This window comes from Globicephala melas, chromosome 1, assembly GCF_963455315.2.
Source record: "Globicephala melas chromosome 1, mGloMel1.2, whole genome shotgun sequence".
NCBI lineage: Eukaryota > Metazoa > Chordata > Mammalia > Artiodactyla > Delphinidae > Globicephala > Globicephala melas.
The window spans coordinates 5336215-5360273 of NC_083314.1; the positions used below are offsets into that span (position 1 = coordinate 5336215).

The window sequence follows — 24059 nt, forward strand, 5'->3', positions numbered from 1 at the left end:
ATTTCCTTCCTATAAAATAAAATCTTCAAATAGAAAATGTATTAACTGTGTAATATTTGTGGGACACTTACCACTTGATATTCGTCGGTGAATAAAACAAAGATCCCTGCCCTCATGGAGATTACCTTCTAACTGGGAGACACACACACACAATCAACAATAAATGTAATAAATATATGGATCTTATAATTTGGGGCCATCCTTAAACTACATATAATAAGTGCGATAGGAAAATTAATAGTGGAGGCGTGGGGGAAGGGGGGCTGTGCTTCTAGGTAAGGTGGTTGGGACAGGCTTAAATAAGTAATCTTTGAACAGACTTGCAGAAGGCTAAGGAGTGAACCAAGTCATTTCCTCTCATTGTTGTGGCCTCTCCCGTTGCGGAGCACAGGCTCCGGACGTGCAGGCTCAGCGGTCATGGCTCACGGGCCCAGCCGCTCCGCGGCATGTGGGATCTTCCCGGGCCAGGGCACGAACCCATGTCCCCTGCATCGGCAGGCGGACTCTCAACCACTGCGCCACCAGGGAAGCCCCTGAACCAAGTCATTTTTTGAGGGAAGGGCATTCCAGGCACAGGGAACTACCTTGAGGTGAGAGCACACCTGGCTTACTTGGGGAGGAGTAATGAGACTAGACTGGCTGAAGTAGGATAAGGGCAGGGAAGACCAGCAGGGGGGAGGTTGAGAAGTTCATAACATCTGGAATAATTCACAGATGGGAATTATAGCACCATCTTTCCCATTCGTAGTGAGAGTATTTTCAGTCCCACAGGACAAGTAAGATGTACAAAGCTCTCTCCTCTTGCCCTGATGACAATAAATGATCTTCACTCAGTATTTGCTTTAGGCTGTGGGCACCAAGCCTAAATGTCATGAGGCAATTGCTCCAGACAGAAAATGATAGGTTTCCTTAAACCTTATTGTTCCCTATGGGATTGTTCCATTACTAGCTTTTCCTTTACAATTTCGGTCCAGTCTCTATCCTCAGAGATGACTGTACTTCCATTCAATGCAATATCAATCACATCATCAAAAGCTTAACATCAAAATGATTTATGAAAATATGAGAGCAATAGAAAAACTACAGGTGAAGATATATCTGAATGTGAATGTGAACAGCAAACTAAGAATGACTTGAAGGAGAGAAACCACAAAGGAGATGCTGAAAGAGCTGACTTAAAACTTAAATTTATGTATATTAAAAACACTATAAATAAAAGGAAGAGGAAAACAAAAAATAGCTGCAATATACATGACTGTCAAATGGATAATGTAATTTATATAGATAAAGCTCTTATGGGTATGGAAAAATCGCTAACCTATGAACAATCAGTTCATTGAAAAACCACCTATGGCCATTAGAAATTGAAAAATGTCAACTGTTTAATACCCAAATAAATCCAATTAAAGTAAGTTTAATTGCTTAATTAACAATATGTAAAGATTAAGATATTCAAGTTCACAAAGATTAAGAAACTACTTCATTAATTCACTGATGCTAGGATCATAAATCAGAATAAACTTTATGAAGGGCAGTTTGGAAATTATCAGAAATTTAATTAAAATTCCAGATCTCTTTGATCCAGAAATTCCTCTTCAGATAATCTGAAAACAAAAACAAAACATGTGAAATAAATAGAATTAATTTTATTTTATTAAAAAATAAAGATTATTTACATGTACAAATATTTAGTACAAGATGTACTGTGTGGAATATAAAAATGTTGAAAACACACTAAATGTCCATCAAAAAATAATTAAATTATGGCATATCTGCATTAAGGAAAACTGTATAGCCATTAAAATATAATGTAGAAATATAGCAAACCATGTTCATAATATAGTTTAAGTGAAAGAAACAAGATTCATAGCCTCTTCATGATATCATAAAGTTTTGTGAATATGTATGTTGGAAGCTGGTGTAGAAAAAGGTGTAAAAGACCATTATCTAAGTCACTGACGTTTCCGGCAAGGTTACTGATATTTTCTGTTTTCTTCTAGTTTATTCTGTATGTTTATTAATTTTCTTGTAGATAACAATGATTTGCTTTTGTAGTTTAAAGGGCTAATATTTTTAACTAAACGTCTTTTTTAACTTATAGGGAGTTTATCATGCAATTTTCTATTTGTAGAAGTCACAATGTAAGAAGTTCTTTGCAACTGTAGTGACCAGGTACGTTACTTTTAAATGTAACTCTGACTAGCAAAGTTAAAAAATGAGGCAAATCTATAGGCTTGAAATGAGAGGTGAATATTGTTTTCCCAAAGTAATTTCAATTTAGGTAATTATTTAGATAGCTGCCTCAGTTTTCTACTTGAAAACATTAACATTAATTAATCCATGCCTTAATCCAAAATATAGAGTAACTACAAACATTTTTATCTGCTCAACAAGATAAAACAAAAGTGAGGAAGCAGTGGCAAAGAAAGCTATAAACGACATGCTCTTTCAAGGAAAGAATTGGATTGATTATTCTTCTGTCCAAATGACATTCTGAGGACAATAAGAGAGACAACGAGGAATATAAACAACCAGGGGAAATTCCAGTTAGGAGAAAGACAACACAAATGTAATCAGACACACAAATGTGATTATGTTTAATGCCACTGAAGTGGACACTTAAACATGGTTAAAATGGTAAAGTTTTGTTGTTCTTATGTTACCACATTAAAAAAAAAAAAATGCAGTGGGGTAAGAACGAGTATAGCCTAAACCCTAAGATACTAGGGATGTTTTTCTGCTGACAGAAACGATAAGGTAAAACACTTGAAGAATGAAAGATATATACAAAATTCTCTTTTCCATGCTATAAAACATTATATGAAAATCACGTAAGAATACAAACATAAGGGTAAAACAAATTCAATGTGTCCTGCTATAAGCAGAATAAGTTCCAGGGACCTAATGTACAAAACAATATATAAAATAATAAATAAGATAAAAGTAAAAAATTTTTAAAAAACCACCCCAATGTTGTGCACTTAAAAGTTGCTAAGAGTGGATCTTGAATGCTCTCATCATAACAACAACCCCCAAAATTACATGAGGTGAAGGATAAATAAACTAACCTTATTGTGGTAATAATTTCACAATGTATTTGTGTATCAAATCATCACATTATACACCTTAAACATACACAAGGTTATATGTCAATTGTATCTCAATAAGGCTGGGAAAAATTTTTTTAATTCAATGTGTTCTCTATCTTACCTAAGCAAACAGGTGGGGATGACCATTTTCCTTGTTCACAATGAGATATTTTTGCTCCTCTCAATAAGTAATATTCATTGCATCTATATTCCACTGAGGATCCTGTTGGGTAGCTTGCTAATAATCCACCAATAACAGCTCCATTTATTACATCAGGTGGAGAATTACAATTCTCAGTATTTCCTAAGAAAAGAAGTTATTTTTAAATTAATACAAACATAACAACATAATGATATAATACAGCTGCGCATACAATAGTACTTTAATATTTCACTATGTAATTTAGGACAATTGATCTCTCAGTGTACCAGAATCAGAGAAACTTTATTCAGCTAAGTATTGTTAAAATTTACTAAGCCAAACTAAAGAGCAAATGTTTTGCTGAAGGACAAGTATGCAGCGGATTTTTCACTTTTCTTGCTTCTGAAGGACTCTTGCTATAGATACTCTTAAAATGTACAGAAAGGTAAACAGTGTTCTTTAACCTAACGATTATGGTCCATTTAAAAACTGACCTTTGTTATTATCCATTTTTATTTTTTCCTTCTCATCTCTCTTCATCTCAGATCTCAATCAGCCCATGGATGAAAATTTCCATTTTTCTCTCTGTCTTCAGAGTCTTTCTCCTACTCGGCTAATTTCTCTAGCATCTTTAATAGCTTTTCTCTTACACAACAGATATCCTCGGTAAACATGTCTGTGGAGGTCTCTCTAGGACCTGATCAAGAAATGAGGAGAGGGCTTCCCTGGTGGCGCAGTGGTTGAGAGTCCCCCTGCCGATGCAGGGGATGCGGGTTCGTGCCCCAGTCCGGGAAGATCCCACATGCCGCGGAGCGGCTGGGCCCATGAGCCATGGCCGCTGAGCCTGCGCTCCGCAACGGGAGAGGCCACAACACTGAGAGGCCCGTGTACCGCAAAAAAAAAAAAAAAAAGAAAAAAAAGAAATGAGAAGGATGGCAGGATGGGTAGCACCAAGGAGTGGTACCCTGGTTGTGCCCTTCAGTGAGATGAAAGAGCAGGTATATGGCTCAGAGGGTGGAGGGCTCAGAATGGCCAGATGCAAAAGTACTATCATCAAGATGTTAAAAACTTGTTTGTTTCCCAATTTTTTATATCCAGTTAAATTCTACAGAGAGCTCCATATGCTCAGGAAAAATAGCAGAGTAAGTGCTCTATCTGTGTGTTTCAAACTCTTCTAAGCAATGGACCGTTGCTGTAAGTGTGTGAATTAAACAAAGGAAAATGTTACACACTAGGCTTAGCTCTGGATGTGAAACGCAGCACACATACCAACACACTCAGGGGGAAGGGTCCATTTTCCACGTTTACAAGTTATCTCTTCTGGTCCCCGGAGGTGATACCCTCTTTCACACACGTATGTCACTTTATCCCCATTATAATAGACCTTGGAGGATAGGTTTGCTGCAGCATTCTCAACCAAGGGCGGGTCCTCACAGCCCATCCTCTGCTTTTCTTCTGAAAAGGGAAAATTGAAACAGAAGAGACCATTTAGCTCCACATGCACGCAGGTTGCATTTTAGGGAAAGCTCATTTGAGGTGCTGCTAACCAATGCATTTGGGAGGTTCTGTCCATTTTCCATTTTCACAGCGTATCTCTTCTGATCCCTGCCTCTCAAAGTTAAGTCCACACTCTATACGCACTGTTTCTCCGTGACGATAAGTGGTGGAGTACCTTTGGATTCTGGAGGTCAGAGGCACAGGGGGAGGAGGACATCGATTTCTTCTTCCTTTTATGGAGAAACATCAGTATATTTAGTCATATAATTACCAAAAAATAATAGTTAAGATTTCATAAGTACATTCATTGTGCCAAGGACCCTAAGAAGTATGGCAGACAGACTGGGGCCACCCCCTGGATCCCCACATCCTGAGGCTGACTTCCTTGAGTCATGCCCCTCCCCAAGAACAGGAACTGGGACTTGCTTCTAAGCAATGAACACAGCCAAGATGATGGGATGCATGTGACCTGTTTAAACACAGCCACAAGGATGGATGCGATGACCATGCACACATACTCTCGCAGCACAGTATGGTAAGGCCGTTCTTGCCGAGCTCTTTCGCAGCTGATCTGGAAGAGAAGCAAGCTGCTTCATCGCGAGCTTCCGAATGGGGTGGGTCAGAGGGCAGGGGGCACAGGGCTGCCTGCAGGGGCATCCAGGAGGAGACTGAAGCCCTCTGCTCCGCAGCCTGCCAAGCTCCAAATGCTGCCACAAACCACAGTGAACTTGAAAGCAGGTTCTTCCCGAGCCCAGCCCCAGATGACACCGCAGTCCCACCTGACACCTTGACTGCAGCTTTGTTAGACACGGACACAGAGCCAGGTCAGCTCCACCCAGAATCCTGACCCACAGAAACTGTGAGACACAGGTGTGTGGTTTCAAGCTGTTAAGTTCGTGCCAATAGAAAACTAAAAGAGCCAGCACGTTACATTCATTATCTCCTTTAATCTTAAAATAACTTTAAGTGGGGACTATTACATCTCCCATATTACAGACAAAGAAACTAAAACTTATGAAGTAAGTAAATTATTAGTAAGTGGTGGATCTGTTCCTAAACCCGTGTCTATCTGAATTAAAATCTCCTGCTCTTAACTATTCTAAAATACTGACTATATTAATTTCCCATGGCTGCCGTGACCAATTACCACAATGGAGAGGCTTAAAAAATAGCACACCTTTATTCTCTTACATTTCTGGAAGCCAAAGTCCAGAATCGGTTTCACTGGGCTGAAATCAAGGTATCAGGAGAGCTGTGTTCCTTCTGGAGCCTTTAGGAGACAAGCAGCTTCTTTGCCTCTGCAAGCTTCTGGGGGCTGCGTGCCCTCCTTGGCTTATGACCCCTTCCTTTTTCACTCCAACCTTTGCTTCCATCGTCACATCTCATACTTGATCTTCTGTAGTCAAATCTCCCTCTGCCTCCCTCTTATATAATTATGATGCTTATGATTACATTTGGGGCCCACATGGATAATCCCAGATATTATTCCTCTCTCCAGATCCTTAATTTCATCACATCTGCAAAGTCCCTTTTGCCCTATAGGGTAACATTCACTGGTTCCAGGGACTTGAATATGAATATTTTCTTTTGGGAGGGAGGGAAGCATTACTCAGACGACTACACTGCCCATCCTACATTTAAGGACTGTTTGCTAGAAAACGATAGCAGGAATGTTGGCACCTGACTTAATTTGGTGGGAGTGGGGCGAACAGGTGATAAGTAGGTAGGGGTCTGCCATTTCATTTTGAAATAATATGCTACAGGTAATTTGCTAACAATCTTCCTCTCTGCTGTTAGAGCAAGGCTGTTGGGCACCACTGGAAAGTTTTAAAAAGAATATTTCTAACAAAAAAAATTAAAGTCATTGTTTAGAGAATTTAGAGGATGAGCATTTAGAGAATGATGGCAGCATTTAGAGAATGATGGCAGTTCTGGGAAACCCCACTGCATAACCCTGGTGACCCCTCTTTCGTTCCTCCCAGCAACTGTTTCAAATCTTCACTACTCTCTTCCAAGTTTTCCTTTCCTGTCTTTCTCCTGCCTGTTAATAATGACACTATTTCCTACATTACAGAGACAATAGAGGCTATCAAGCCCTTTACCTCTCCCCATCCTTCCCAATCCTCCAAGTCCTATTTATCTTTTAAGGCCCAGTTCAGACATTATCCATCACCTCTGTAAACACTGTCCCACACCATATCAATCAGAACCTTCAGTGTTTGTTCAAACACCTTATGCCTGACTTTATTACACCAGTTGTCACATTGTACCAATGATTTGTATCTGTTTCCTCTGCTAGACCAGGACCTCCTTCATATAACACTGCAGGTGTGATTATATGACTATTGAATTGATGTCTCTTAACAGATAATCATACCACCTGCTTGAACACAGCCAGTGATATAAATGGAACCACAGACGTCCCATTTGACAGTGGCTCTTACTGGATGACCTCAGTTTTCATTTTCAATCTGGGTAACATTCTGCTGCTTTTCCTGCTCTTTACCCCACTGTTCTGAAGACTGTATTTTCACATCAGGGAATATGTGGCTAAGTAATAAGAAAGTACCTCCACAAAGCTGCCAACTTGGGACAACTGGATCTAGTTAATTCCCAACAACAACAATTATTCATTATAATGAGAGATTTACAATTTATAATCGATTTTTAAAAATATATTTAAAAGATATATCCACTCTACAAACTAATGTAAAAATTAAGATTTCTTCAGATTAAATGTATTAAAGACTGTTGAAAATAGCACTGATTTAAAAGACAATATTTATTTTAAAAAATAGCACTCTGGAGAAGAATTAGATATCATCAGAGACTTTTTTCCATAGAAATTAAAGAAATTAAAGCTGATTCAGACATGATATTTTATTTGTGTGAGTATGAAATTTTAAAAATTACCTTCACAGACAGGAGATTCTGGGTACCAACCAAAGTTATAGCACTGAATTAAATCAGATCCACTTAGATAATAATTTTTATGACAGAAAAACTGAACTACGTCTCCTTCTTCATAGGTTTGCTTCACAGGATGAAAATAACCATTTTCTATTGATCTTAAAGAAGAACATATTAATTCTAAAAATGAAAGAACAAATAAAAAACAAAGAAGTGTTATTTTTCCTGCTAGAACAAAATTCACCCACTACTTACCTGCCATATCTGAATTAGAAATCAGCAACTTTGCCAAATTTTGTTATTCCTAGTAAAAGCTTGCCAATTTATATATTTATTGAATATCATTAAACTTATTTTAATTTAAGTATCTGAGCTAAAAGGATTTTTCCCTCTTTGAGAGCTTGAAATGATGAAAGCCTACTGTCAACATCATTAAAACCAGAAGCAAAAAAATATGAAAAAAGGAACATAATTCGCATAACAACTTGTACCCATTTCTGAGAGGGAGTTTTCAAAGTGAAAGTAGTCGTCTTCAAAGTGAGAACCTACTGGCACATCGTGGGGTGAGGGCCCATCCGTACGGGTGACACTCCACCTCCTCTGTCCTCTTCCCGGAAGCTGTGTGGTACCCAGAGGCACACTCATATCGTATTTTGTCCTTCACTTTGAACATCTTCTGTGTTGTGGAATAATTTCCGTGATGTAATTCAGGGGCCAAACATGTTTCTAAAAAAAAAGAAATTAAAGTCATTTGTTTTATGAACTCCATCCCTAAACCTAGAATATTAAAAGGAAATCTCAAAAAGTATTTTCTATGAATTTTAACAATATATGACAGAATCAGCTCTTGGCAAAATTGAAAAATAATCAAAGTTTGCCTTTGTCTCTGGATTCCCTTTCTTCATGCACCCTGAATCCTAGCTCTACCTGTCTTCAGTCTCTAAAATTCTACTCTAGTGTATTTGGCCAAAGGTCACAATTCAATAGAAAACTTGTGCAGTAGCGATTTTTTGATGATGTCCCATCTGTGGATTTGTATAATTTAAATAGATAACACCACACTAACTATATATATACATATATATATATACAAATAAGTGGGTTATTTTTAAAATAAATTTATTATTTATTTATTTTTGGCTGCGTTGGGTCTTTGCTGCTGCACGTGGGCTTTCTCTAGTTGTGGTGAGCTGGGGCTACTCTTCGTTGCTGTGCACAGGCTTCTCATTGTGGTGACTTGTCTTGCTGCAGAGCATAGGCTCTAGGAGCGTGGGCTTCAGTAGCTGTGGCATGCGGGCTCAGTAGTTGTGGCTTGCAGGCTCTAGAGCGCAGGCTCAGTAGCTGTGGCGCACAGGCTTAGTTGCTCCGCAGCATGTGGAATCTTCCCGGACCAGGGCTCGAACCCATGTCCCCTGCATTGGCAGGTGGATTCGCAACCACTGCGCCACCAGGGAAGTCCCTGATTGGGTTATTTTTAAGTTTATCTGATATTGGTTTGAGGTATAAAATAATGTGCATTATTTCAAACTCTTCTCTAATGAAGGAAATACTAATTTATGTATGTTGTGACAGAAAGTTTCATTAAGGGTCTTTCCTTTTATTCCACTCCAATTCTTTGTTTACTAGTAAAAAATAGGAACTGCTGGAGTAGGTGTGTGGTAGAGGTTGGGAATCCTTGGATTAAGGAAACACCCAGCATTAGAGGGAAACAATATAATAACTTCCTGCATCGAGAGACATAATAAAATAACAATTATATTTAAACAAGAATGCCTACCCATATAAGAAAGCATTGAACTCACAAGCTCTTACCTTCAGATTTAGGAGATAATTCTTAAACACATACCATGTTCCTTCCTACAGGTTGGCTGAGAAGACCATCCAACAGGGAGGCATTGAACCACTCCTTCATCCTGCCCTGTTGTGGTTTTGTACCCTGATGCACAACGATAACGCATGTTCTCTTGAATTTTGTAAAATAATTTTGTGTCAAAGACGTAACCGTTCCTCAGGTCAGGCTTAGGGCATTTTTCTGTGGGGAAAAAATATTTCTGTTCTAAATTGATGAAATTAAGCTTGTTCTTTACTAAGCTGTAAAACTAACAATGCAAAAGTTTAATATTATTCTTGGAATTTTAAGGAGAAAGAAAAATGTTCACTCCACAATTCCTTGATTTAATTTAATTTTGGAACTATCCTGCTTGCTCTGCATCAAATTTCTTTAAAAGTTGATTCAATTTGACAATAAAATTCTTGGATGTACTAACTTCGGTTCTCACAGTCATCCCACCCCTACCTCATCTACGTTAGAAAATATATCCAGGGATCTTCTTCTAACTAATTGTCATTAATGGAAAATAGAAGAATTTCTTTTGGGTTTACTTCCTAATACTTTTGAGGCCACTGCATTTGATAATTTTTAACATGGTGTAACTAAAGCACATATACCTACTCTATGCATCCTTAAAGAATCATGCAGACAATTTAATGTGAAAACTGTGTTCATTTATTTTTTAAGCCTCTGATCACCTACCTGCACAGTAAGACTCCATAGTCAGTCCATGTAAACTGTGACTGAGTCACAGACAGGCTACTCAAAACCTTGGAGTTCACAGAGCTAATTTTTACTAAATACTTGGAACTGTGATGTGTTGGACAGTACATTTACCTTAGCATTGTATGGAGTTTAATCATTTTTTAAGCCTCATTAACGGACCCTCATAACAAACCAATTCAGAAAGGCGAAGAGACTTGTCCAAGGTTAATATTAGTTTAAATATATGTTGTACTTGCTGTGTGGCGAGCCCTTTATAAAGATGATCTCATCGAAGCTGTATGATTTGCATTTTATAGGTGAGAAAGTCCAGCTCGGAATGTTTAAGCCACTTTTCAGTGTTGGAGCAGTATTCACAGGCGGCAGTCTGGCCACAGAGGGTGTCTCAATCCTGACACTGCAATGCTAACCCTGCAACATCCTTTTCTGGGTCCTACTTCACTGCTCTCACATCATCTCATCTAAGATGTTTAATTTACTTTTATGCTCTAGTTATGAGTGAGATGTATTTATTACAGTTAATCTGTGGTCCATGTTAATACTAAAAGTGCAATGCTTAAATTGATGCTCCGTCCACAAGTCATGGAGTGGATAATTATCCCAAATAGATATATACACTGGACATATCGACCACCATAAGCAACATACCCACTTCTTCTGAATGAAACTGACTCAACCAAAGCGCCTTACTCTGCAAAACAGAGCCTGGGGAATGTGTCAATCAAGAGAGGTAACCTGACTCCATGGAAGCCAGCTGATAGTTTGACTCTAGTGTAGCCTCACATGAAATATTGAGATGAGCCGATCAGATTTCCTTTTCACAAATTTGAACTCAAAAAAACACATTTTTCAATGGATATTATGTGAGAAAAAGTTGTCATACAAAGGAGAGTCTTTCAAATGATAAAATACTAGAGTAACAACCCTATATATGCTTCCTAAGGCCAATGTCAAGCATTTTTCGGTCTCCTGCAGAACTCTCTGTAAAAGCCCCTCATTCTTTTTTTTTTTTTAACATCTTTATTGGAGTATAATTGCTTTACAATGGTGTATTACTTTCTGCTTTATAACAAAGTGAATCAGTTATACATATACATATATCCCCAAATCTCTTCCCTCTTGCGTCTCCCTCCCTCCCACCCTCCCTATCCCACCTCTCTAGGTGGTCACAGAGCACGAGTTGATCTCCCTGTGCTATGTGGCTGCTTCCCACTAGCTATCTATTTTACATTTGGTAGTGTATATGTGTCCATGCCACTCTCTCACTTTGTCCCAGCTTACGTTTCCCCCTCCCTGTATCCTCAAGTCCATTCCCTAGTAGGTCTGCGTCTTTATTCCCGTCTTGCCCCTATGTTCTTCATGACCTTTTTTCTTTTTCTTTTAGATTCCATATATATGTGTTAGCATGTTATTTTTCTCTTTCAGACTTACTTCACTCTGTATGACAGACTCTAGGTCCATCCACCTCACTACAAATAACTCAGTTTCATTTCTTTTTATGGCTGAGGAATATTCCATTTTACATATGTGCCACATCTTCTTTATCCATTCATCTGTTGATGGACACTTAGGTTGTTTCCATGTCCTGGCTATTGTAAATAGAGCTGCAATGAATATTGTGGTACATGACTCTCTTTGAATTATGCTTTTCTCAGGGAATATGCCAAGTAGTGGGATTGCTGGGTCATATGGTAGTTCTATGTTTAGTTTTTTAAGGAACCTCCATACTGTTCTCCATAGTGGCTGTATCCATTTACATTCCCACCAAGAGTGCAAGAGGGTTCCCTTTTCTCCACACCCTCTCCAGCATTTATGGTTTGTAGATTTATTGATCATGGCCATTCTGATTGGTGTGAGATGATATCTCATTATAGTTTTGATTTGCATTTCTCTAATGATTAATGATGTTGAGCATCCTTTCATGTGTTTGTTGGCAATCTGTACATCTTCTTTGGAGAAATGTCTATTTAGTTCTTCTGCCCATTTTTGGATTGGGCTGTTTGTTCTTTTGATATTGAGCTGCACGAGCTGCTTGCAAATTTTAAGAGATTAATCCTTTGTCAGTTGCTTCATTTGCAAATCTCCCATTCGGAGGGTTGTCTTTTTGTCTTTTTTATGGTTTGCTTTGCTGTGCAAAAGCTTTGAAGTTTCATTAGGTCCCATTTGTTTTTGTTTTTAATTCCATTTCTCTAGGAGGTGAGTCAAAAAGAATCTTCCTGTGATTTATGTCATAGAGTGTTCTGCCTATATTTTCCTCTAAGAGTTTAATAGTGTCTGGCCTTACATTTAGGTCTTTAATCCATTTTGAGTTTATTTTTGTGTATGGTGTTAGGGACTGTAGTGATTTCATTCTTTTACATGTAGCTGTCCAGTTTTCCCAGCACCACTTACTGAAGAGGCTGTCTTTTCTCCACTGTATATTCTTGCCTCCTTTATCAAAGATAAGGTGACCATATGTGCGTGGGTTTATCTCTGGGCTTTCCATCCTGTTCCACTGATCTATATTTCTGTTTTTGTGCCAGTACCACCCTGTTTTGATTACAGTAGCTTTGTAGTATAGTCTGAAGTCAGGGAGCCTGACTGCTCCAGCTCTGTTTTTCTTTCTCAAGACTGCTTTGGCTATTCGGGGTCTTTTGTGTTTCCATACAAATTGTGGAATTATTTTGTTCTAGTTCTGTGAAAAATGCCAGTGGTAGTTTGATAGGGATTGCATTGAATCTGTAGATTGCTTTGGGTAGTAGAGTCATTTTCACAATGTTGATTCTTCCAATCCAAGAACATGGTATATCTCTCCATCTATTTGTATCATCATTAATTTCTTTCAAGTGTCATATAATTTTCTGCATACAGGTCTTTTGTCTCCTTACGTAGGTTTATTCCTAGATATTTCTTTCTTTTTGTTGCAATGGTAATGGGAGTGTTTTCTTAATTTCACTTTCAGGTTTTTCATCTTTAGCGTATAGGAATGCAAGAGAGTTCTGGCATTCATTTTCTATCCTGCTACTTTACCAAATTGATTGATTAGCTCTAGTAGTTTTCTGGTAGCATCTTTAGGATTCTCTATGTATAGTACCATGTCATCTGCAAACAGTGACAGCTTTACTTCTTCTTTTCTGATTTGGATTCCTTTTATTTCTTTTTCTTCTTGATTGCTGTGGCTAAAACCTACAAAAGTATGTTGAATAACAGTGGTGAGGGTGGGCAACCTTGTCTTATTCCTGATCTTAGTGGAAATGGTTTCAGTTTTTCACCATTAAGGACGATGTTGGCTGTGGGTTTGTCATATATGGCCTTTATTATGTTGAGGTAAGTTCCCTCTATGCCTACTTTCTGGAGGGTTTTTTATCATAAATGGGTGTTGAATTTTGTCAAAAGCTTTCTCTGCGTCTATGGAGATGATCATATGGTTTTTCTCATTCAATTTGTTAATATGGTGTATCACGTTGATTGGCTTGCGTATATTGAAGAATCCTTGCATTCCTGGGATAAACCCCCCTTGATCATGGTGTATGACCCTTTTAGTGTGCTGCTGGATTCTGTTTGTTGGTATTTTATTGAGGATTTTTGCATCTATGTTCATCAGTGATATTGGCCTGTAGTTTTCTTTGTGACATCTTTGTCTGGTTTTGGTATCAGGGTGATGGTGGCCGTGTGGAATGAGCTTGGGAGTTTTCCACCCTCTGCTATATTTTGGAAGAGTTTGAGAAGGGTAGGTATTAGCTCTTCTCTAAATGCTTGATAGAATTCTCCTGTGAAGCCATCTGGTCCTGGGCTTTTGTTTGTTGGAAGATTTTTAATCATAGTTTCAAATTCTTTGCTTGTGATTGGTCTGTTTATAGTTTCTATTTCTTCCTGGTTCAGTCTCGGAAGGTTGTGCATTTCTAAGAATTTGTCTATTTATTCCAGGTTGTCCATTTTATTGGCATATAGTTGCTTGTAGTAATCTCTCAAGATCCTTTGTATTTCTGCAGTGTCAGTTGTTACTTCTCCTTTTTCATTTCTAATTCTATTGATTTGAGTCTTCTCCCTTTTTCTCTTGATGAGTCTGCCTAATGGTTTATCAATTTCGTTTATCTTCTTAAAGAACCAGCTTTTAAATTTATTGATCTTTGCTATTGTTTCCTTCATTTCTTTTTCATTTATTTCTGATTTGATCTTTATGATTTCTTTCCTTCTGCTAACTTTGGGGTTTTTTTTGTTCTTCTTTCTCTAATTGTTTTAGGTGTCAGGTTAGGTTTTACATTTCAGATGTTTCTTGTTTCTTAAGGCAGGATTGTATTGCTATAAACTTCCCTCTTAGAACTGCTTTTGCTGCATCCCACAGGTTTTGGGCCGTTGTGTTTTCTTTGTCATTTGTTTCTAGGTATTTTTGATTTCCTCTTTGATATTTTCAGTGATCTCTTGGTTATTAAATAGTGTATTGTTTAGCCTCCATGTGTTTGTATTTTTTACAGATTTTTTCCTGTAATTGACATCTAATCTCATAACATTGTGGTCGGAAAAGATATTTGATACGACTTCAATTTTCTTAAATTTACCAAGGCTTGATTTGTTACCCAAGATACGATTTATCCTGGAGAACATTCCATGAGCACTTGAGAAGAAAGTGTATTCTGTTGTCTTTGGATGGAATGTCCTATAAATGCCAATTAAGTCCATCTTATTTAATGTATCATTTAAAGCTTGTGTTTCCTTATTTATTTTCATTTTGGATGATCTGTCCATTGGTGAAAGTGGGGTGTTAAAGTCCCCTGCTATGATTGTGTTACTGTCAATTTCCCTTTTTATGGCTGTTAGTATTTGCCTTATATATTGAGGTGCTCCTATGTTGGGTGCATAAATATTTACAATTGTTATATCCTCTTCTTTGATTGATCCCTTGATCATTATGTAGTGTCCTTCCTTTTCTCTTGTAATAGTCTTTGTTTTAAGGTCTATATTTTGTGATATGAGAATTGCTACTTCAGCTTTCTTTTGATTTCCATTTGCATGGAATATCTTCTTCCATCCCCTCACTTTCAGTCTGTATGTGTCCCTAGGTCAGAAGTGGGCATCTTGTAGACAGCATATATATGGGTCTTGTTTTTGTATCCATTCATCCAGTCTCTATGTTTTGTTTGGAGCATTTAATCCATTTACACTTAAGGTAATTATCGATATGTATATTCCTATTACCATTTTCTTAACTGTTTGGGGTTTGTTATTGTAGGTCTTTTCCTTCTCTTGTGTTTCCTGCCTAGAGAAGTTCCTTTAGCATTTGTTGTAAAGCTCTTTCGGTTGTGCTGAATTCTCTTAGCTTTTGCTTGTCTGTAAATGTTTTAACTTATCCGTCAATTCTGAATGAGAACCTTGCTGGGTAGAGTAATCTTGGTTGTAGGTTTTTCCCTTTCATCACTTTAAATATATCCTGCCACTCCCTTCTGGCTTACAGAGTTTTTGCTGAACGATCAGCTGTTAACCTTATGGGGATTCCTTTGTATGTTATTTGTTGTTTTTCCCTTGCTGATTTGAATATTTTTTCTTTGTATTTAATTTTTGACAGTTTGATTAATATGTGTCTTGCCATGGTTCTCCTTGCATTTATCTTGTATGGGACTCTCTGTGCTTCCTGGACTTGATTAACTATTTCCTTTCCCATATTAAGGAAGTTTTCAACTATAATCTCTTCAAATATTTTCTCAGTCCCTTTCCTTTTCTCTTCTTCTTTTGGGATCCCTATAATTAGAATGTTGGTGCCTTTAATGTTGTCCCAGAGGTGTCTGAGACTGTCCTCAGTTCTTTTCATTCTTTTTTCTTTATTCTGCCCTGCAGTAGTTAGTTCCCCTATTTTATCTTCCAGGTCACTTATCCGTTCCTCTGCCTCAGTTATTCTGCTATTGATTCCTTCTAGAGAATTTTTAATTTCATTTACTGTGTTATTCCTCATTGTTTGTTTACTCTTTAGTTCTTCTATGTCCTTGTTAAACGTTTCTTGTATTTTCTCCATTCTATTTCCCAGATTTTTGTTCATCTTTACTATCATTATTCTGAATTCTCTTTCAGGTAGACAGTCTACTTCCTCTTAATTTTTTAGGTCTGCTGGGTTTTTACCTTGCTCCTTCATCTGCTGTGTGTTTCTTTGTCCTCTCATTTTGCTTAACTTACTGTGTTCAGGGTCTCCTTTTTGCAGGCTGCTGGTTCATAGTTCCTGTTGTTTTTCGTGTCTGTCCCCAGTGGGTAAGGTTGGTTCAGTGCGTTGTGTAGCCTTCCTGGTGGAGGGGACTAGTGCCTGTGTACTAGTGGGTGAGGCTTGATCTTGTCTTTCTGGTGGGCAGGTCCACGTCTGGTGGTGTGGTTTGGGGTGTCTGTGACCTTATTATGCTTTTAGGCAGCCTCTCTGCTAATGGGTGGGGTTGTGTTCCTGTCTTGCTAGCTGTTTGGCATAGGGTATCCCGCACTGTAGGTTGCTGGTCGTTGAGTGGAGCTGGGTCTTAGCATTGAGATGGAGATCTCTGTGAGAGCTCTCACCGATTGATATTATGTGAGGCCAGGAGGTCTCTGGTGGTCCAATGTCCTGAACTTGGCTCTCCCACCTCAGAGGCACAGCCCTGATGCCTGGCTGGAGCACCAATAGCCTGTCATCCACACAGCTCAGAATAAAAGGGAGAAAAAGAAAGAAAGAAAGAAGAAAGAAAGAAAGAAAGAAAGAAAGAAAGAAAGAAAGAAAGAAAGAAAGAAAGAAAGAAAGAAGAAGAAAGAAAGAAAGAAAGAAAGAAAGAAAGAAAGAAAGAAAGAAAGAAAGAAAGAAAGAAAGAAAGAAAGAAAGAAGGAAGGAAGGAAGGAAGGAAGGAAAGAAAGAAAGAGAAAGAAAGAAAGAAAGAAGATAAAATAAAATAGTTATTAAAATAAAAAATAATTATTTAAAAAAGTTACTTAAAAGTAATAAAAAAAGAAAGAAAGAAGAGAGCAACCAATGCAAAAAACAAATCCACCAATGGTAACAAGCGCTAAAAACTATACTAAAAAACAAACAAACAAACAAACAAAAAAAGGACAGACAGAACCCTAGGACAAATGGTAAAAGCAAAACTATACAGAGAACATCTCACACAGAAGCATGACATACCCAGTCAGAAAAAGAGAAAAAAGGGAAAAAATATATATACATATCATTGCTCCCAAAGTCCACCTCCTCAATTTGGGATGATTCGTTGTATATTCAGGTATTCCACAGATGCAGGGTACATCAAGTTGATTGTGGAGATTTAATCCGCTGCTCCTGAGGCTGCTGGGAGAGATTTCCCTTTCTCTTATTTGTTCGCACAGTTCCTGGGGTTCAGCTTTGGAATTGGCCCCGCCTCTGCGTGTAGGTCACCTGAGGGCGTCTTTTGTTCGCTCAGACAGGATGGGGTTAAAGAAGCCGCTGATTCGGGGGCTCTGGCTCACTCAGGCCGGGGGGTGGGAGGGGCATGGAGTGTGGGGCGAGCCTGCGGTGGCAGAGGCCAGCGTGACGTTGCAGCAGCCCGAGGCGCGCCGTGCGTTCTCCCGGGGAAGTTGTCCCTGGATCCTGGGACCCGGCGGTGGCGGGCTGCACAGGCTCCCGGGAGAGGAGGTGTGGATTGTGACCTGTGCTCACACACAGGCTTCTTGGAGGTCTCTTGCCTCTTCGGCAGCTCCAGACCTTTTCCCAGAATCCCTCCCAGCCAGCTGTGGCGCACTAGCCCCTTCAGGTTGTGTTCATGCAGTGGTGCCTCTCTTCTTTGCAATGTGATAATAACAATTTCAATAACTATCAGTATTCTCTTCACAGGGTAATATTACAAACACATAAAGAAGATAACATTTTAATGAAAGACGTGATTTACAGAATTACAGTATATGCTTTCATTTTGTAAAAAAGACAGTTGGCCAGCAATTTTGTTCTTATCTACCAAAAGGTTTAGACACCTGCCATATCTTAGGGGATGCTAGTTTTACAAGCTCATTTATTTCCGTGTTATCACGTGATGTTGACCCCACCACTGACTTACTGAAGCACCGTGGTTCTGGGGACCATCCTGCTGCCGTACACGTGGTCTGGGCCTCTTGTTTCCCAGTTTCAGTTGTATAACCAGCCAAGCAGGAAAATGACAGATTTTGGTTTATGCTCATTGGAAAGTAATAACTTTCAAAAGTATAGTAATATTGGGCAATCCTTCCATTTTCCACACTTGGAAGACCACAGGGTTGCTCTGAAATGAGAAAATATCAAGCTGAACACTGAAAAATATATTTAAAACCATACAATTTGTGATGAAGTGACAATAGGTTTTTAAATTCAAAGTGTTTGCAGACACTTTGTACCCATAAGTACCCAGTACTTATTTTTATTACTTAACATTTTAGGGTATTTTTTGCCAATCCTTTTCAATCAGGAAGTAATCTGCTAGCAACCACAACACCCAAGAGTCAGAACAAATCTGGGCAGGCCAGTTCCTCAGAGAAGCCTTTCCTAACTTTGTCAAACAGTACGTTCTAATAGGAACACAAGCCATATATGTATATTTAAATTTCTAGCAGGCACATTAATAAAAGGAACAGTTGAAGTTAATTTTAATAACAGATTTTATTTAACCCAATATACTAAAAGCATATTATTTTTTTCCTACTAAGTCTGAACTCCAGTGTGTATCTACACTCATGGCACACCCCAATATGGACTAGTCTCATTTCAAAAGCCACATGCGATTACTGGCCACTGTATTATTGGATGGGAAAGTTCTAGATTAGATGAGGTTCTCCTTAAGATACGCAGTTACAAGTTTTCATATGAATGGCTTTTGTCTTGTTTTGTTTTTTAAGAAAAAGACAGACAACCAACTGAAAAAATAAAAGACTTGAGTGAGAACCTTACATTAAACGGTGAGAGGTCTAGCAAAGAGGACTCAGCTTCATCAGTCACCAGGGAAAGGCAAATTTAAATCACTGTGAGATAGAACCATACATCCAGAGGAATGACTGACCTGGAAGAGACTGACTACCCCAGTGGTTGGGGCGGACATGGAGAAAAGGGAGCTCAAGACCACTGCAAGTAAGAGTGTAAACAGGTACGACCTCTCCTGAGAAAACAGTACGACAGAATGTGTACAAACCACGTTGAAAGCACATCTCTGTGCAGCCACATGTGTAAGAGAGTGTTCCTGGCAAGTCTCTGCATGTGGTACCAACTGGAAGCAACCAAGTGCCCACTGACAGCAGAAAAGACAAACACACGCCTGACTATCCACACAAGGGATATTACACAGCAACATGAGTGTTGATGCTCATGGTGAACCTCACAGACCTATGATTGTCTCCGCCGTGCCACCTAATTTCCTACTGAGTCCCCTCCTTTTTCTTTCTGCCAACCTCACCACCTCCCACCTTCCCCACTTGTGCCACTCCTGGAAGAAGGAGCCCCTCCCCCACTCATTCAACCAAGCCCCCAGCCACTCCGCCTGGGCCCTTGTCACCTCACTGGAGAGCTCAGTCATGGACCTGCTCCAGGTCCAATGCCCATCTCTCATCAGATATGCAGGCTGCCTGTGGGTACACTTGCCTGGAACCCCTCCATCAGGTGCCAGCTGGGTTCTTACCCCTCAGGAGGACCAGTCCGTTCTGGAAGCTGCCACGGCTGTCAGGCAGAGAGAGCCAGGAGAAATGTAGTAAAACGGGAAGTGAAGAACTGGCCCCACTGCAACAAAAGGTTGAAGGCAGGGATCGGTGCCAGTGGCAGAATGTGAGGGATGGATGGTTGTTCTCAGACTGCATGGTGAGAGGTGGTGTTGCAGACACATCAAGCGACCCTACACCCAGACTTGAGGTCCTAGGGTGGTTGGCGCTTTATCTTCTCAAGAGTATCGTGTGGTGGCAGCTCAGAGGATGAGCCCAGCGTCCGCCTCCTGTCCCATCAGACCTCCGACCATCAGGGTGAGGGGCGAGGGTCAACCAGGAACTCAGCAGAGATGGCCGAGAAAAATCAGGCCCAGGCGTTCTGCCCTCAATCCCAACAGGCACTGATGAAACACAGACCTTTACCCAAAGCGGTGGTTGTAGCCAATGGCAGCCTGGCGTCCGTGGGTCCTGACCCAGGCCACTACCCCTAGGCTCAGAGATCCTGGTGGCATCAAGCTCGGACACGCAGGCCAGAGGCGCCTTCCCAGAGCAGAGGCCACTATCATCACAGGCACCACCTCCTCCCACCTGCCTTCCCGTCTTCTGAAAGGCGCCACCACCCAGCTGCCGTGGGTGAGATGCCGTGGGGACGGAGCACGTGGAGGACCTGAGACCCGTCGGCGGTGCCAGGTGTGTGGGGGCGGAAGGTTGACTCGTGGACATTCAGGAGAGCCAGTGCCTGGATGGTCGTGCTGCGCTCCTGCTTGGTGAGCACCCAGGTGCCCTGAGCATCCTTTCTTCGCACGAGGCCGGGTGGGTCCTCCGGCAGTGCTGGGCGGACTGCACCGCTCTTGCCTCGGCTCCACCAGCGGCCACAGGTGGGGGCCGTCTGCATCTCCATCAGTTTGCAGAGCTTGAATGGTAACTCGGTTTCTCAGGCCACCTGCCAACCTGAGAAAGGCCAGAGGACAGTCTTGGGGTCCAGAGAGCAGTGTGACCGTGAGGAGAAGAGCCTGCCCGGAGCTTCCAAAGACACAGCGCGCGAGGCGAGGAGGCCAGGCTGCGCGCCCGGGTCCCTGGCTCATCGTGCAGGAGGTCAAGTCAGGCAGCCGAGGGCATCCGTGCAGGGAAAGGAACCTCTCCCACCAGGACTGGGCTTCACCCAGAGCCGGCCTCGCCGGGAGCCGTCAGACAAGGTGCACACACCCCGCTGTGAGACCCGGAGAGGGAGGCCTGGAGGCAGCCTCCGAGGTTGGTCCCTTGCTCCTGATCCCAGGGCCTCCTGTCTGGACAGCCCAGGGGGCCGTGATGGGAGAAGCAGTCCTGGGCCAGGAAGGATGGGTGCTCGCAGAGTGAGAAACGGTCTACACCGCAGGGCCTCCCTGTTCTTTCGTCTCCAGCCCTCGCTCCCACAAGGGGAGAGTCAGGCTTTGGGAGCAAGTGGCAGAGGTCAGAGGGAAAGAGCCAAAGATGACGGCCCTCAGCCGCAGGAGCAGTTCCGATGTCTGAAGGACTTTTTCTTTTTGTGGTGGGAAGGCAGGAGGCCCCCTGGATATAAGAGGGTCCCCCCAGATTCTTCTTTTGGGTGCTTGTCGCTTTGATGTGTGGTTCTGTCCCAGGGTCTATGGCTGGGCTGGGGGCAGTTCACCCCCATCCACCAGCCTCTGCTTGATCCTCTGCCTCAGCAGTTCTCACGCCCCTTCACCAAGCCTCCCACCAAATAACTAACGTTATTTACCTTTGGATGGCTTCTGGAGAGGGTGGGGCTGGCAACAGCCTGGGCTTCACATGCCCTCCTTGGACCTGAGGCAAGGACCAGAACTGAGGCCAAACCCAAAGAACTCTACAGTCTGGGACCATGTCAGTCGTTCAGGGGAGAGTGCCACCTCCGGAGATGCATGTTGGAAGGCCCAGGCCCTGGCTCTCATCTTCGGCAATGCTGTTGCCGCATGATTGGCAGCTTTCAACCTCTGCAGATGGTCCTCTCCTGCTTCCCTGTGGTGAGGATGGGAGGAGAGTGCCACGGGGGAGAGGACGATGGGAGGAGGGTGCCACGGGGGAGAGGAGGATGGGAGGAGGGTGCCACGGGGGAGAGGAGGACGGAGAGGAAGGTGCCATGGCAGAGAGGAGGATGGGAGGAGGGTGCCACGGGGGAGAGGAGGATGGGAGGAGGGTGCCACGGGGGAGAGGAGGATGGGAGGAGGGTGCCACGGGGGAGAGGAGGATGGGAGGAGGGTGCCACAGGGGAGAGGAGGATGGGAGGAGGGTGCCACGGGGGAGAGGAGGATGGAGAGGAAGGTGCCACGGGGGAGAGGAGGATGGAGAGGAGGGTGCCACGGGGAAGAGGAGGATGGGAGGAGGGTGCCACGGGGAGAGGAGGATGGGAGGAGGGTGCCACGGGGGAGAAGATGGAGAGGAAGGTGCCACAGGGAAGAGGAGGATGGGAGGAGGGTGCCACGGGGGAGAGGAGGATGGAGAGGAAGGTGCCACGGGGGAGAGGAGGATGGGAGGAGGGTGCCACGGGGGAGAGGAGGATGGGAGGAGGGTGCCACGGGGGAGAGGAGGATGGGATGAGGGTGCCACGGGGAAGAGGAGGATGGGAGGAGGGTGCCACGGGGGAGAGGAGGATGGAGAGGAAGGTGCCACAGGGAAGAGGAGGATGGGAGGAAGGTGCCACGGGGGAGAGGAGGATGGGAGGAGGGTGCCACGGGGAAGAGGAGGATGGGAGGAGGGTGCCACGGGGGAGAGGAGGATGGAGAGGAAGGTGCCACGGGGGAGAGGAGGATGGGAGGAGGGTGCCACGGGGGAGAGGAGGATGGGAGGAGGGTGCCACGGGGGAGAGGAGGATGGGATGAGGGTGCCACGGGGAAGAGGAGGATGGGAGGAGGGTGCCACGGGGGAGAGGAGGATGGAGAGGAAGGTGCCACAGGGAAGAGGAGGATGGGAGGAAGGTGCCACGGGGGAGAGGAGGATGGGAGGAGGGTGCCACGGGGAAGAGGAGGATGGGAGGAGGGTGCCACGGGGGAGAGGAGGATGGAGAGGAAGGTGCCACGGGGAAGAGGAGGATGGGAGGAGGGTGCCACGGGGAAGAGGAGGATGGGAGGAGGGTGCCACGGGGGAGAGGAGGATGGAGAGGAAGGTGCCACGGGGAAGAGGAGGATGGGAGGAAGGTGCCACGGGGGAGAGGAGGATGGGAGGAAGGTGCCACGGGGGAGAGGAGGATGGGAGGAGGGTGCCACGGGGGAGAGGAGGATGGGAGGAGGGTGCCATGGGGGAGAGGAGGATGGAGAGGAAGGTGCCACAGGGGAGAGGAGGATGGGAGGAGGGTGCCACGGGGGAGAGGAGGATGGAGAGGAAGGTGCCACAGGGGAGAGGAGGATGGGAGGAGGGTGCCACGGGGGAGAGAAGGATGGAGAAGAGGGTGCCACAGGGAAGCTGGTGGCCCAGGCCAGTCCCACAGCTCTACTGGGGCTCCTGTGCTTTTTCTGGGGATGTGTTCAAGCTCAGGGGGTGGGTGAAGGCTCCTCCTTTGTCTCTGGGGAGTTGGAGCTTGGCAGCACTGGCTCCTGTTCCAGGATGGCTCTGGAGAGCATCCCTTTGGAAGCCTCTTCCACCCACCTCTGGCACGTCACCCTCGTGCCAGATAAACCATGGTCAGAGAAGTCAGGATGGTTACCTGAGGTTTAGTCCTTTAAAAAGGGACATTTAGGGGGCTCCCCTGGTGGCGCAGTGGTTGAGAGTCCGCCTGCCGAGGCAGGGGACACGGGTTCGTGCCCCAGTCCGGGAAGATCCCACATGCCGCGGAGCAGCTGGGCCCGTGAGCCATGGCCGCTGAGCCTGCGCGTCCGGAGCCTGTGCTCCACAATGGGAGAGGCCACAACAGTGAGAGGCCCGTGTACCACAAAAAAAAAGGGACATTTAGGAGGCTTCTGAGTGCCGAGCAATGTTCTATTTGTTGATCCGGGTGCAGTAAAATTTAGTAAACATTTATAGAGGGGCATCCTATGATTTTTTGCATTTTTCTGCATACATTATACTCCAAAGAAAACATTTATTTTTAAAAATCTGTCCTTACGTTGGAGACTTTAAAATCATAAATACACTTAAAAGAAAGCAGTTATTGAGCAGCCCCTAGGGTTTGTGTTGGGAGGAAGTGGCAGGTGTGTAGAAGACCCGGGCGGATGGGATTATTTTTCCTTCAATGCCTTGGGGACGACAGTCAACCCTCTTGCTACCCTGAGACATAAAATAATAG

General features: G+C 42.8%; 1 protein-coding gene and 1 pseudogene across 1 annotated transcript in view; one reads left to right on the top strand and one right to left on the bottom strand.

Annotated features, from left to right (window-relative positions):
• Nucleotides 1-18362, bottom strand: part of F13B (coagulation factor XIII B chain) — a 31979-nt gene extending 13617 nt beyond the window's left edge. The window contains exons 1-7 of the mRNA XM_060289881.2: nt 18202-18362; nt 9485-9670; nt 8188-8364; nt 7642-7818; nt 4779-4958; nt 4501-4686; nt 3211-3393 (exon numbers count right to left, since the gene is read on the bottom strand). Coding sequence (XP_060145864.2) covers nt 3211-3393; nt 4501-4686; nt 4779-4958; nt 7642-7818; nt 8188-8364; nt 9485-9670; nt 18202-18322 — 1210 coding nt within the window. The 5' untranslated portion in view covers nt 18323-18362. The remainder of the gene's footprint in view (nt 1-3210; nt 3394-4500; nt 4687-4778; nt 4959-7641; nt 7819-8187; nt 8365-9484; nt 9671-18201) is intronic.
• Nucleotides 18363-19459: 1097 nt separating this feature from the next.
• On the top strand, nt 19460-20411 carry LOC132594074 (ataxin-1-like; annotated as a pseudogene).
• The last annotated feature ends 3648 nt before the right edge of the window (nt 20412-24059 follow it).